The sequence below is a fragment of the Hemitrygon akajei genome, chromosome 5 (genome assembly GCF_048418815.1).
Source record: "Hemitrygon akajei chromosome 5, sHemAka1.3, whole genome shotgun sequence".
Classification (NCBI taxonomy): Eukaryota; Metazoa; Chordata; class Chondrichthyes; order Myliobatiformes; family Dasyatidae; genus Hemitrygon; species Hemitrygon akajei.
The window spans coordinates 70,460,873-70,476,342 of record NC_133128.1 but is presented as its reverse complement, the minus strand read 5'-3'; the positions used below and the strand labels follow the sequence as shown (position 1 = coordinate 70,476,342).

The 15,470-nt window shown below is 37.7% G+C and overlaps 1 protein-coding gene across 7 annotated transcripts in view; it reads left to right on the top strand.

Moving 5' to 3' along the window:
* Window positions 1–10,629, top strand: part of usp16 (ubiquitin specific peptidase 16) — a 62,314-nt gene extending 51,685 nt beyond the window's left edge. For 5 of the 7 annotated variants that reach the window (XM_073045702.1, XM_073045706.1, XM_073045704.1 and 2 more), the window contains 6 exons: window positions 742–918; window positions 1,390–2,131; window positions 3,067–3,161; window positions 8,037–8,123; window positions 8,726–8,879; window positions 9,930–10,629. In XM_073045702.1, the coding sequence (XP_072901803.1) occupies window positions 742–918; window positions 1,390–2,131; window positions 3,067–3,161; window positions 8,037–8,123; window positions 8,726–8,879; window positions 9,930–10,054 (1,380 nt within the window). In that variant the 3' untranslated portion in view covers window positions 10,055–10,629. The remainder of the gene's footprint in view (window positions 1–741; window positions 919–1,389; window positions 2,132–3,066; window positions 3,162–8,036; window positions 8,124–8,725; window positions 8,880–9,929) is intronic. The other 2 variants (XM_073045703.1, XM_073045709.1) reach the window with 1 other exon arrangement.
* Window positions 10,630–15,470: the final 4,841 nt, after the last annotated feature.

Genomic DNA, 15,470 nt, shown 5'->3' with positions numbered 1-15,470 from the left:
GCAAAGTTCAAAGCTGTTCAAAATGTGGGAAAAAAGTAGCGGCTTAAAATCCGGAATCTACGGTATTCATTTGTATAATAACTTGTTCAGGTGTGCATGACAATCATTGGACTTGGCTGTGGAAATGTCTACAGTCAATGAGAAAAAGAGTGGCTACTTAAATCTCTCTTGCCATTCATTCAAATTAGTTTATTTCATCATAATCAGTTTCTAGTCTTGGTTCTATATGACTTCCCTAACAAAAACAACTTGCACCTGTTTTTTTGTGTACTGGATGAAGAAAAAACTTCTTGGCTTTGCTAATGAATGGTCTAACACCTTATATTTTTAAAATTCCTTTTCCAGATTCTATTACACACTTCAAGTGTGTTCACTTGACCCAGTCAACTCCATAATTCACATCAGGTCATTGACAATCAGAATATTGAATATTTTTACTGGTTGTTCACATCTTTATCTTAAGGCATCTAAAGATCTTGACACTGGGAAGGAGTTAGTAACTATTATGATTATTTTAAAATATAATATAATTCTTGTCCTTGTAAGGTATCATTGTATGAGGCTGAGTCATTAAATCTCTTATAGCAAAGTTGTGCAAAACTTACAAGTGTTTGGTATTAGTTAATAGTTATTTGTTTGTTTCTCTGATGTAACATGGTTTCCCATGTTTGTTTGACCTCCATCTGCAGAGCAGTTAATTCACAATTAATTAGTACACTTAATTGTGGTGCTTTATTGCAGGGTGACAAGAAGAAATCCCAGGGAAAGGGTGGAAGAAACACTACTGAGAATGATGAAAATGAAAATCTTGGTCGTTGTAATGGAAATTTTATCTCTAAGGACAGAAATGAAATTTCAACTGGCCCGAGCAAATATGAACAAAAGAAGGCAAAGAAACAAGCTAAAAAGCAAGCCAAAGTAAAGATCCCTCTTCGTAATCAAACTATTTGTCTTTTTGTGTCCTAGAAGTTTGGAGTTCATTTGGTGCCTCAGTCTCTTCTGGGTCTCTGCGTAACAATCCAAGCTAATTCCAGGGGCACTCTCTACTGAACACCTCCACCCCTCACAATTTACTCTATGGCCTATTTCAGCTTCTTGTCTATGTACTGGCCTTCAGTAGCTCCATACAAAAACAAAGCTGGTTCCCACATCCATGATGTTTACAACTAGCTCAGTTTTTCATCTTGGCTTTAACTCATCACAGTGCCTGACTAACTTATAGTCTTGAAATTTATCTAATTAAAGAAATGGCATAAGATATTACCTTCAGTCATTATCATATGCTCAGTTCCCTGTACGCTGATTCCATCTTTCCCCCTGATTACTTTGTGCTCTTTTGTTAATTGCATTATAATATATCTGTAAATGTTATGTTTTGCTTTGTTTTAGCACCATCGCCAACAGCAGAAATCTCAAGCGAAAACGCTTAGTTTAGAGGATTCCAGTGTCAAATGTTCTTTGGATGAAGGTCAGAGAGGAAAACTTGATGCCTCTGCAGAAGGCAATGAAGACCTAGACTCAGATGGCATTGAAGCAGAGGCCTCTCCAGAACCAGATAAATGTGACAGCTTATCAACTGACCATTGTCTTGCGACCACAGCAGAAGAAACAATGGCAGTTAATGGTCAAGAAGTGAGCCAAGAAAATCTAGATGTTGAAAAAGGCAGCAAATCTGCCGAAACTGAACAAAAAGAAAGGCACTCTGATTCCCATAACTCCAAGGACTCTGACACTTCAGATACATTAGAGTCGAACAGAATTTCAGAGGACCTAGTTAGTGGATCCAGTGAAGATGATGAAACTATTATCAATAATATGAATAAACTGAATCTCAATGAGTACGTGACAAATCATGATGAAATAACTTCAAATCAAGTGGAGTGTGAGAGTGATTCCGGAACTCCAAATGATCGACTCTCTTCCATTAAAACTGAACAGGAGTTGTTTTTGGATCCGGAGAAAGCATTTTGCACATCTACAAATGGGAAGCTGCTAAGTGGAAAAGACTGTTCTGTTGAGGCTTGTTTACAGCAGTTCACTCAGATAGAAAATCTCACCGGAGCAAATAAACTACTTTGTGAAAAATGTACCCAAAGACAGTACAAAAGTGGAATGAAGAGCAATGCAAATGGTAGTAAAGCAATTTCAAATCTGTGCCCTTCATTACAGCTGCCTATCATGTATCTGGTGTTAACTTGTTGAAAAGTATGATACTAGTTAGCATTGCATCACTTCAGCTAATTCTAGAACTCAAATTTAATTCTTAGTTGTATCAAGTCTTTAAAGTTAGGTGCAACAATAATGCTTACAGGAAAAAGGATGATGTATTCGCAACAGGTGTCCAAATACTTAGTCAAAAGAAAGTTTTTAAGCAGTGTCAAGGGAGAGAGAGAGGTGAGTCTGCACAGCTGAAGGTATGTCTGCCAGTGACAGGAGTATAGAATGTGTTGGAGATCAAAGTGGTGAGGGGAAGAACAGAGGATTTCCTGCAGGGATGAATTGGATGAGTTTTACTTGGATTGGATCCAGATTGTGGGTACTTTATTGGTGAACAGTGATTCAGTATAGATTAGTTTGAATGGGTGTGTAAAGAGTTGCGTATAGGGGAGAAGAGGTCATGGTGTTGGACGATTTGTTGAAACCCCATACTGACTATTCTAATGCTCATCTTCCATTAAAATAGTCAGTACGGGGTTTCAACAAAAGCTTGAACAGTGGATGTGATTTACTTTCTGTCACTGGAAACACAAAGGCCTATACTTAACAGCATGGTTATTAAATCATATATGCAAACTTACAATTCCAAGTGCAAGTTAGTAAAAATGCTTCTATTGCTAAATCAAAAGGTCATAATAATTTTGCACTCTATTTACCCAGGTTGGGGCTAATTGAGTTTTGTGATGATGTATTTTGATCTTTTGCTTTCATTATGTTCAGTATCGACAGAAAACTCTTTAGTTGTATGCTTAAGAGCAAAAGTAGTCGTTAATTAGCAAACTGCTTGCTTTGCATTGGAATGTAGCAATGCCTATTGAATCTTTTTTCTCTTTTTTTATAACACGTTAGCAGATGACAAGTGCGTGTACAGGAATGCCAAGAAACAAACACTTATTTCGTCATTTCCCCCAATTCTTATACTTCATTTGAAAAGGTTCCATCAGGTAATTGTTATTTTTGGTATTCCTATTTCTGTGTTTCATCATTGTATTTCATTTAAAAGTCAAGTGACTTGTGGATAATGTCTGTTACAACAGTGACAAATTATTTTGGAGAATACCTTCTACTTTGGGATCTTATTTTATTTACTTTTTCATGGGATATCATTGTCCACATCTGGGAAGTACTGACCTCGATGCTGTAATTGTGACCATCTTCAAGAAAAATGACAAGTAGAACTGTGATAATTGCAGGGAAATCTCCCTGCTATCTGCCACAGGAAAAACCATTGCCCACCTTCTCCCCATGGCCAAGGAGCCACTCATTATGTCACAGCATGGCTTCCAACCATCTCCAGGCAGATTGGACAGTATTTTCGTGGGGTAACAAGATCATGAAAAGTGCAGGCAATAGCTCCAACCATTTCACATGACTACCTTCATTCTTTCAAAAGCCTTTGATTTTATCAATCTAGAACTATGATTAGGCTGACTACAGAAATTCCTCTCAAACTTGTGTTTGCTGCATATGGCAGGCAAACTGCAATACTAACTAACAAGTCAACATCAGAGTAGTGAAGACCAGTGTCAACATTTTGTCCTGTCCCAACATGTCATACTTTCGGTTTTACTTGTCAGCTCCAACATACCTGCTTTGGGAATAGAGCAAATCTTCAAAACTAATAGGAAATTGTATAACCTGCAGTCTACATCATCAGAGCTAAGGTCAGTCAAATCTTAGTTGTTGAACTGCAGTATAAGGACAACAGTTCAGTTTGCACACATTCGGAGAGAGAACTCTGAAACTTCATCAACTTGTTCACTAAAGTATACAAGTGAATGGTCCTTGCACTAAACATCTGCAAACCTGCACCTCATTGCATTCAAACAAGAAATGTTCATAGTGAAAATGTAGGCCGTTTCCCATACCTCGGGAGTCATCCCCTGGTGAAGGCAGACGTCAGTAATGAAAACCCTTAAATGCAGCCTTGGCTTGACGGCGGTGATCCCTGCCCTCCTGTGTGCTTCTTGCACCTGATCTGCCTACAACAGGGACTTCAAAATAATGAAAAAAACTTCAGCATTTCCTTCATAAAATCCTCCAAATTCCTGGGAAGGTAAGGGAACCAATGAAAGGCTCGTTTCTACAGCTACATTATAGCACCACATTATTTGGAATCAGATACTTAGTCTGAGTTGTACTTTGAGATGAGATCCGTGAAAGTGTTGCAGTTCCTGCATTAGCTACCTCCAAATGGAGTGGAACCGATTCATCCACAATCCTGAATTTTCCTACAATGAATTTGCATTAGCGACATAAGTGACTCCCATTTTAATAGTATTGCCCAACAGTCCAGAAATGAGAGACTTAAGAGTATGAAAGATGCTGTGTAAACGCAAGTGTTTTATGTTTTAACCAGTTTTCAACAAACCTTTTTAGATGCCCATGCCAAACTATTTTTCTGCCGATATACCTCTGATGTCACTTTCAAGGAATTATGTACCTGTATTCCCAGATCCCTCTGTTCTACCTCACTCCTCAGTGCCCTACAGTTCACTGTGTAAGTCATGCTGGTTCAGATCCCGCTGCCAGCTTTAATACCTTTCCTTGCTGCCCACTGCACCAACAATCAAGTTTGCTGATCTAGTTTACCCAGTCATCCAAATCATTAATATAGTTGACAAACAACAACTGACCCAGTACTGATCCCTGTGGCCTATCACTAGTCACAGGCCTCTGGTCAGAGAGGCAACCATCCACTACCACTCTCTGGCTTCTCCTGCTTAAGCCAATGTTGAATCCATTTTACTACTTCATCCTGAATGCCAAGAGACTGAAGCTTTTGGACCAGACTCCCATGCAGGATTTTCTCAAAGGCCGCCTTAAACTCCATATACAAAACATGCCTTGCCCTTCCTTCATAAACTTTCTTGGTAACTTCAATAGTTAAATAAGACCTAACACACACAAAGACATGTTGACTATCCCTAATCAGGCCCTATATATCCAAATCTTATTTATTCTGTTCCTGGAATACCTTTGAATAGTTTACCTACGACTGAAATCAGGCTCATCACCCTATAATTTACCTGTTTATTCTTGGAGCTTTTGTGAACAATAGAACATTAGCTTTCCTCTAGTCATTGAACATTTCACCCACAGCTAAGGATGTTCCAAATACCTCTGCCAGGGCCCCTGCAATCTCTACAGTAGCCTCTCGCAAGATGCGAGGGGACACCTTATCAGGTTCTGAGGACTTATCCACCCTAATTTGCCTCTAGACATCAAGCACCTCCTCTTCTGTAATCTGGATACAGTCAACGACCTCCCTACTGTTTTGCCTCATTTCTATAGAATGTCCATCTTCTGAGTAAATACAAATGCAACAAATCCATTTAAGATCCCCCACATCTCTTTCAGCTCCATGTATAGGTAACTGAGAAGACAATTTTGTCCCTTGCTATCCTTTTGTTCTTAACATTTGCATAGATTCTCCTTAACCTTGTCTACCAGAGCAACCTCATGCCTTCTTACAGCCCTCCTGATTTTCCTCTTGTGTTCTCTTGCACTTATACTCAAGCATCTCGTTTGTCTCTTGCTGCCTGTACCTGCTTTGCACCTCCTTTTTCTTAACTGGCGTCTCAGTATCCCTCAAAAACCAAAGTACCTTAAATTGTTAGCCTTGTATTTTATTCTAACAGGAAAATACAAACTCTGTACTCTATATATTTCACTTTTGAAGGCCTCCCACTTACCTTTGCCTTAAAACCTATCCATCTACACCAGCTAGATCCTTTCTTATGCTATCAAAATTGACCTTTCTCCAACTTCGAATCTCAACCCAAGGACCAGTCCTGTCCTCCTTCCTAATTATCTTGAAACTAATGATATTATGATCACTAGATCTAAAGTGTTCCTCTACACACATTTATCATCTGCCCTGTCTTGTTCCCTAATAGGAGATCCTGTATCGTGCTCTCTCTGTTTGGGACCTCTGTCTTGATTATGCAAATTATCCAGGATACGTTTAACAAACTATATCCCATCCATTCTTTTTAAAGTATGGATGTCCCAGCCAATATGTGAAAAGTTTAAAATCACCCACTATCACAATTTTATTTTTCTTGCAACTGTCTGCTATCTTTCTAAAGAATTTGCTTCTCTAAATCCCATTGACTTTTGGGAGGTCTATAATATAGTTCCATTAATGTGGTCATTCCTTTATTATTCCTCTGTTCAACCCATATAGCCTCAGTGGATGAGCCCTCCACTGTCTTGTCTGAGCACTGCCATGACATTTTCCTGGTTGAGTAATGCCATCCCCACCCTTTAATACCTCTTCCTCTGTTATATCTATAACAGAACTCCAGAATATTGAACTGTCAGTACTGCCTAAGTCTCACTGAAGGTTATATCATAATTCTATATTCTGATCCATGCTCTTAAGTTCATCTTCCTTTCCTGCAATACTCATTACATTGAAATAGAAGCAATTCAGAACATGAGTCCTACCATGCTCAATCTTTCTGTTCTTGGCCTTTTAAGCTTAGCATCTACTTTCCCCACATACACTCTGGCACTGGTTCCCATTTTCCTGCAAGTTTAAACTCTTCAGAACAGTTTTAGCAAACCTTCCCGCAAGGATGTTGGTCCGCCTCCAGTTCAGATGTGAACTGTTCCATTTCTACAAGCTCCATCTTCCCTGGAAGAGATCCCAATTATCCAAAAATGAAGCCTCCCCTCTTGTACCTTCTCCTTAGCCATGTGTAGTAATACTGAGATCACCACCCTGGAGGTCTTGTTCTTTGACTTGGCACCTAACTCCCTGAACTCTCTTTGCAAGATCTTGTTGCCCTTCCTGCCTATGTTATTGGTACCAACATGGACTGTGACCTCTAGCTGCTCCCTCTCCCCCTTAAGAATGCTTTGGACTTGATCTGAGATGTCTGACTCTGCCACCTGAGAGGCAACATTCCATTCAGGAATCTTGTTTCATCCAGAGCCTGTTGTTCTTTTAATCAATGAACTCCCTATCACTACCATTCACCTCTTCTCTTCCCCCCCCCCCTTCTAAATCAGAGCAAGACTCAATGCCAGCAACCTGTCTGCTGTATCTTTCCTCTGGTAGGTCTTCCCCCTATATAGTTTCCAGAACAGTATACTTGTTATTGACAGGAATGGCCATAGTGGTACCCTGTGCTGGCTGCCTATCTCCTTTCCCTCTCCAGATGGTCACCCCCAGTAACCTATGTCCTGCACCTTGGGTGTAACACCTCCCTGTGTCTCCTGTCAATCAGTCCCTCTGTTTCCTGAATGATTAGAAGGTCCACCAGCTCTGGTTCCTAATGTGATCTGAAAGAAGCTGCAGCTGGTTGCAGTTCTTGCATGTATAGTTGTCAGAGATAGTAGAGATTTTCATGTCTTCTCATATCCCACAAGAGCACTTCACAGTCCTGTTAGTCATTTCCTCTACACCAACTGCACAATAAGAAAATGTTTGTACATTTAACTGTTTAATACTCTATTGTATCAGGAAAGTAGTGAAGAAGTTTTGAAAGTAATTTTGAAGGGCATATTAATTTTTCTAAGTTAGCATGATATTTAAAGAATAATTCTACTTTACGCTAGCAAGATTTTTATTGCATATAATGTAGATGACCAATTTTCTTTTGCGTATAATACAATAGTGAGTATTTTGTTTCCTTACCTAAATTCATAACCTGAGCTAGTAGGGCTTGAATGTGAATAGCCAAACAATTTATTGTACGTTTGTTGAAAAAATGTTCTGTAGAATGCTTAATGTAGATTGTTGCTTAACCAATCACTGACAAACCAATGTGCTTTTAATAACTGAAGTCTGCACCATACTTATTTTTCAGCTGGGATTCAATCTTCGTAAAATAAACAAGCATATCCATTTCCCACAAGTTCTTGATCTTACTCCATTCTGTGCAGTGAACTGCAAGGTATGTTGAACAAAAAAAATTGAACACTCAACTGGTGTTCATGCTTTCACCAATCGTTCAACAGCACTGATGTCACAAGTTTTATTAATCCAAATCAGAACCTTTTATACTTGATCAGTTTTCCTCCACTTTTCCTGAAGGTAACTGATGCCAAGGCTGGGAACATTAATATCATATAGTACTTTTGCATTGTCACATCAGTGATCTGTTTATTTTTAATATAAATCACTAGTTTCAATACAGGAGAATTTAAGTATTAAAAACATAATTTTTAGCTTCAAGGGGTGACAGATTTAGAATTATTAAAATTTCATTTGAGCCTAACTTAAAGTTGCAATTTATCATAGGCCTTAAAGCTTTCTTAGCTCCCCACAATTTCCAGTAACAAATTTCCTCTCTTCTAAACTGCCTACTGTGATACCATAGACTTAGCTTGATTGATAGCCAGTCCTTAACTCATTACTTACAAATTCTGAATATTCTTTCAGTCATGGTTAAAACTGCATACATGTTTAGTAATTCCTGGAAATAAGGCTGATAGTTGTAGTGCAGATGTTAGCAATTGTTGCACATTAACACTTGAGTTAACTATTTCATTACAGAATGTTGAAGGCTATACAAATATATTATACAGTCTGTATGGAGTTGTGGAACACAGTGGCACAATGAGATCTGGACATTATACGGCTTATGTCAAAGTGCGAGCTCCCAGAAAACACCTTTCTGAATATGCACTCACTAGATGTAAAGTGCCAAGTAAGTGGTGTTACCTCCAAATCAATGGTAATACAGCAATGATTAAAATTGGGTTAATTAGAATAAGTGTAGAAGGGCCATAACTTACCAAAGTAACATATGCTTATTAACATTTGGAATTTATACATGATTATACATGTGTATTAATGTATGGAAACAATTAATATGTATGTTCATAAGTTTGGAATTAATCCTTCATTGTGGTTTGACTTTACAAGCTTTTTGAGGAAATGTTGGATTTGAGACTACTTACAAGTGGCAAATACTTATCTGAAAGTGGAGAACTTGATGTTTATGCTGTCATTTCTTAAACTACCCAGACATACTGAGATGTTGTTCCTCTATTTTGAATTTAGCCTCCTCTGTATCTTGTAACTGTTAACTGTTCCTGTCTACAGATGCTGCCTGACCAGCTGTTTCCCCAGTTACTCATTTTTTTGCTCCATGATAAATCTCGTTTGCAACTAACATGACTTTGGTGCTGGGGTGAGAATATATTATTCAACTGAGTAATTTAGAACTTGCATCACAACACAGGCCTTTTGGTCTATCTACCTTGTGCTCACCAGTTCCATTCCCCTATGGTTCCTTGTACAATTTCATTCGTGTCCTTAGATTACTTTGCCATTCATAACTGGAAAGAAAACTGAAGGGTATTCACCTCCGTTAATACCCCTGCCCCCCCCCCCTTACCCCCATCCCTATCTATTATTTTAGTCTGGTTCTTTCTTCCCCCCCCCCCCCCCAGCCCTACCTTTCTTTCTGTTATTTCCCATAATTCTCCACCTTCCCCCTAGCCCATTTCCCTCCAGCCTATCACTTCCCAGCTCTCTACTTCATCCCTCTCCCCACTTCTTATCTCCTCTCCACCATCCCATGTTACTTCACTCCTGATGAAGGGTTTCGGCCCGAAACATTGTCACTACCTCCTCCCATAGATGCTGTCTGGCCTGCTGAGTTCTGCCAGCATTTTGTGTTTTTATTTATTTCCAGCATCTGCAGATTCACTCGTGTGCCTTAATATTTTACTAATTTGTTTATTTTTTACAGTCATCAATGCAGAGGCACCCAGGGGAAGGTGGTTCCATGTAAGTGATACCTCTGTGAAAGCAGTGGCAGAGTCTGAAGTAATGAATGCACAAGCCTACCTCCTGTTCTATGAGAGGATCTTTTAATTTTTGCCGATAAAATGACTTATTGATCACTTTCATTCATACCAGAATGGTCTACTTTTGTTTCTGAGGGGAAAAAAATGGAATCTATGCAACATTTATCAAATGAAAACTGTGACAAGCACCAAAAATGTTATCTGTATGATCTGTAAATTAGTCTTTCTAAACCACTAAGATTACCATGTATTTTCCTACATATTAAAACATTGCTTTTTTAAAAGTAAGCAGTGATACTTTGGGAGAATAAAATTGATTATTTGATAGCAGAATAAATTTCAGCATCCTCTGAGTAATTTCAAAACATTCATTGATGTATCCTTTTACATGTAAAATGAGTTGGGAGAATATGCAGGTTTTAATTAGGTTCAATTTTAATGGAGAATGCTTAGCGGTTCCACTTATTTACATGTAAAATGAAGACGGGTATTGATAGGATCTGTTAGTTTTTTCCATTCACTAAGGATCAATGACTGAGATACTTATTGAGTGATTTGTTTCATATGTATGACATGCTGAATTTCAATGTTGTAAGCTTTGTCTCAGGAAATTGCAATTAATAAAATTTAATTCTTGTCTTACGTTGTTTTCTCATAAACACTGCTTCACACCCACAGACTTGATTAATCAAGCCTCCCCTCTTAATTGTACTCAATACTTAGCCTTAATCGACTTGAGTGGTCCATATCCCACTGTCTTTGTTTCAAGCTTTTTAATATCAACACCTTTACAATACACTCATACCCCACTTAACATCGAGGATGTGTTCCTTGTAGGTGGAGTGCTATGTAAATCAGCACCATGCAGTCATTATAGTACGTAAGTGGACATGTGCCCGATTTTTTAAATCAAACCCGTGATATTTTATGTACATACCGTAATTTGTGGAGTAACAAGCATGAAAATAGGCCTAACTTGTATATCAGTGGAGCAGCAACACATTGCAGAGAAGTAGGTGGTAGTTACATCTCAGAGGAGGGACCAGGCTGTGGGTCCTCCTCTAACTTTGACTTCAAGTAGGTGTCAAGATTTGACTGCCTTTTAAGTTTCCTCTCATGAAGAATAGCTCTGCCAATTCTCAAAGTTCTTCGTTATTAAGGCTCTCACCACAAGAATGCAATAACTCTAAAGCATTGTCATCATTAACATCCTCTAATTTCAGTTCACTGGCAATGTTTGGATGACTGGTTCTGCCTGAAATCCTAGAATGCCATTCAATGCTTCTGGCCATAGCTTCTATCACACTCTGTTCATGCAGTGTTAAGTTACTTCATCCTAGGTTGCCCTGATACAGTTGTCTACAACTTTCATGACACTTGTAGTTTTCCAAAATTGCCTGATGGATTGTTTGTCTTAACTTTTTGTTTCCTCTACAGTTGCTTGAATGTGTGAAGGTATTAGGCTTTAAAATTCAATACTGCCTTGATCCTTTGGAGTGAAGTGGTGGTGGGTGGAAGGTCAACCACTTCTACAGGAATACAGGACTGGAGTTGTCAAGATTCTCAGGATGGCCTGGGTGATTATCAAGTACTAACAATGCTTTAGGTTCAAGATCAGACTTCTCAAAATACAGCATTGCTGGACAAAAAGGCAAAACAAACCTATTTTGGAAAATACCAAGTCACCAAGGAACTCGTTTGATTTCCAAATCACTGGTAGACTTGACGTTAAAATGTCTTTTTAAAATGCTCATGGTGGTTCAGTGATACACAATCATAGGCTTAACTTAAAAGTCACCTTTAGCTAGCATAGTGTTAAACCAGTTCTTTGCAGCCTTGAGCCTTTTCCATTAATAATCAGCCAGCTTAGGGGCATGTTTCATTGTTTGGTCATCCACCTCTTTTCCTTTTTTCCCCCATACATGATGCTCTTTTAAAAAAGAATAAATTGGCAGGGGAGCAAGAGTTCTGTAAAGCACTCTCATTGACTGATTGTTTGGTGCAATGGCCACTATTGAAGTTCAGTGGTGTTTATTTTTTTTTTAAGTTTTTTTAATGCATTTTCTACATTACTACAGATAGGAAAAACCCCCAAATCAAAATGAAGAAAATTAATAGTGCAAAACTAAAAATAATATAATAATACAAAAAAGGTAATTGAGAAAGCACCTAAATTGAAGACATGTAAAGTTAGTATCCTCCCCAAGCCCCGCAACAAAAAAAACTCGGCAGACCAACCACAACACAATATAGAGAATATAAATCAGGACATTCAAACCCCCAAAACTGTAAATACACATGAAAACAGAAGATAATAATGCCTACTACCAAAAAAAAGAGCTGAAAGCAAGGGACCGAAAAAAAAACCTTAGTTAAGAGGAAGGTTATGAAAGTACTCAATAAAAGGTCCCCAGACCTTATGGAACTTTATATCCGAATTAAGAACTGAATAATGAATTTTTTCAAGGTCTAAGCAGGACATAATATCATTAAGCCATTGAGCATGCGTGGGTGGGGCAACATCTCTCCATCTAAGGAGGATTAAACGTCTAGCCAGGAGAGAAGCAAAAGATAATATTCGACACTTAGTCGAACTCAAACATATATCTGTCTCACCCAAAAAACCAAACAAAGCAATTAAAGGGTTAGGTTCTAAGTGGTGATTCAGAATATAGGATAAAGTTATGAAGACATCTTTCCAAAATTTCTCTAAGCTAGGACAGGACCAGTACATATGAATAAGAGCGGCCTCGCCCCTTTTGCATTTATCACAAAGAGGACTAATATTAGGGTAAAATTGAGATAATTTAGATTTAGACATATGGGCTCTATGAACAATCTTAAACTGTAAAAGGCAATGGCGAGCACAAAGAGAGGTTGAATTAACCAATTTGAGAATCGAGTCCCAAGTCTCATCAGATAAGGAGATATTTAAATCATGCTCCCAAGCCATTCTAATTTTATCTATAGGGGCACGCCGTAAGAATGCTAATTTATCATGAATAAATGATATTAAACCTTTACCCAGTGGATTAATAGAAAGAAAGAAATCCATAACATTTTTCTCAGGCATTTCAGGGAAGTTAGGAATTAAAGGATTAATAAAGTGTCTAATTTGGAGATATCTTAAAAAAAATGGGCATTAGGCAGATTGAACTTAGCAGAGAGCTGTTGAAAAGATGCGAAGCGATTATCAATAAAAAGATCTTCAAAATGTCTAATGCCCTTCCTATACCAATCATGGAATGTTGAATCATACATAGTAGGTAAAAAAAGGTGATTATGTAAGATAGGACTAGAAGAGCTTCGAAATGCTATCGCCAAAGGTTCTATAGCCAAATCTAAGAGAAAGGGACTTAAAGGGCATCCTTGACGGGTGCCACGTTTGTGGTTAAATAACTGGGATTTCAGAAAATTAGTCAAAACAGAGGCAGTAGGACACAGATACAGCAATTTGATCCAAGAGATAAAACTCTGACCTAAGTCAAATTTTTCTAAAACTGCAAAAAGGTAGTTCCACTCTATACGATCAAATGCTTTCTCCGCATCGAGGGAAATAACACGTTCAGGAATCCCAGATGAAGGTGAATATAAAATGTTAAATAAACGCCAAATATTAAAAAAAGGAAGACGGTTTTTAATAAAACCAGTTTGATCATCAGAAATAATAGAGGGAATAACAGTTTCTAATCAATAAGCCAAAACTTTGGCCAAGATTTTAACATCAACATTAAGCAAAGAAATCCGCCTATATGAGGAACACTCTGTTGGGTCTCTACCCTTTTTTAATAAAAGAATAATAGATGCCTCATTAAAAGAGGGTGGCAATTTACCATAATTAAACGAGTCAGATAGTACTGAGAGTAACTGAGGAGAAAGAAGTGAAAAGAATGATTTATAAAATTCTACGGGGAACCCATCAGGTCCAGATTTCCCTGAAGACAATGCAGAAATTGCAAAAGATATTTCTTCTGATGATATAGGCGCATTAAGTTTGGCTTTAAAATCAGATGAAAGCGAAGGAATATTCAGATTATTTAAAAAAAGATCAACAGAAATATTCTCATTCAGAGATTCAGAGGAATAAAGTCGAGAGTAAAATTTTTTAAATACGTCATTGATTTCTAAGTGATCCGATGTAAAATCTCCATTTTCCTTCCGGATCTTTGTAATATGTTGTTTAGCTTTAGAACGCCTCAGCTGATTAACTAGAAATTTACCAGATTTGTCATCATGAAAAGCGACTCTTACTTTCAAGAAGTTGGCGTTCAACAGGTTGAGTAGACAGATTAAATTTAGTTTGAAGTTCTACACGCTTCTTGTATAATTCAGGATTCTTAGTTTGAGCATACAGTTGATCTAATTCTTTAATCTGATTAATGAGGTCTAATCGATCTGTACAGGACTTTCTATTAAGATTTGCTGTATAGGAGATTATTTGACCCCTCAAATATGCTTTCATGGCATCCCAGACAATCTGGAATGACATTTCAGATGACGTATTGGTGTTAAAATAAAAGGTTATCTGATCCTTAACAAATTTTAGAAAATCATCATCCGATAATAAAGTCGAGTCAAGACGCCAGTGTTTATTCCTGTGAGGGAGACCAGGAAAATTTAAAGACAAAGTAATTGGGGCATGGTCAGAAATCAGTATACTCTGATAATCACAAGAATAGACGAATGGAATAAGCTGATTATCAAGTAAAAAATAGTCAATTCTAGTAAAGGTATGGTGAACATGTGAAAAAAAATAATCTCTCTCAGTAGGATGAAGGAAACGCCATATATCTGAGATACCATATTTAGAAAGAAGAGTGAATAGCTAAGGCAGATTTAGTAGGTGATCTAGTAACAGAGGACGATCGATCCAAATTAGGATCTAACCAACAATTAAAATCGCCACTCAGTATAAGAGAATATTAGTTTAAATCTGGTAGTGAGGAGAAAAAGCGTTCAAAAAAATTAACATCATCAAAATTGGGAGCATACAGGTTTGCTAGTACAACTTTAGTATTATATAATTTACCAGAAATAATAATAAAACGGCCATTTGTATCAGGTATCTTATTATGGAGTTCAAAAGGAATATTTGAATTAATAAGGATGGAAACCCCCCCTAGCTTTGGCGGCAAAGGATGAATGAAAATGCTGACCCGCCCACTTTGACAAAAGCCGAGAATTATCAAAACTACGAATATGAGTTTCTTGAAGGAAAGCAATGTCAGCTTTGAGTTGTTTAATATGCGAGAAGACCTTCCTTCTTTTAACAGGATGATTCAATCCCTTTACATTCCAGCTCACAAATTTAAGTGTATTAACCATTATCAATTGTTAGTGCATAGAAGGTAGCAGGCATATAAAAAATCAAGCAGTACAGTAACAGTCTGGGAGCAAAAATGTAAACATAGATCCATAGAATCAAAACAGAGACATGTCCTGAACAAGGGAAAACAAAAGAAACAGTGAGTAGTGTTGGAACT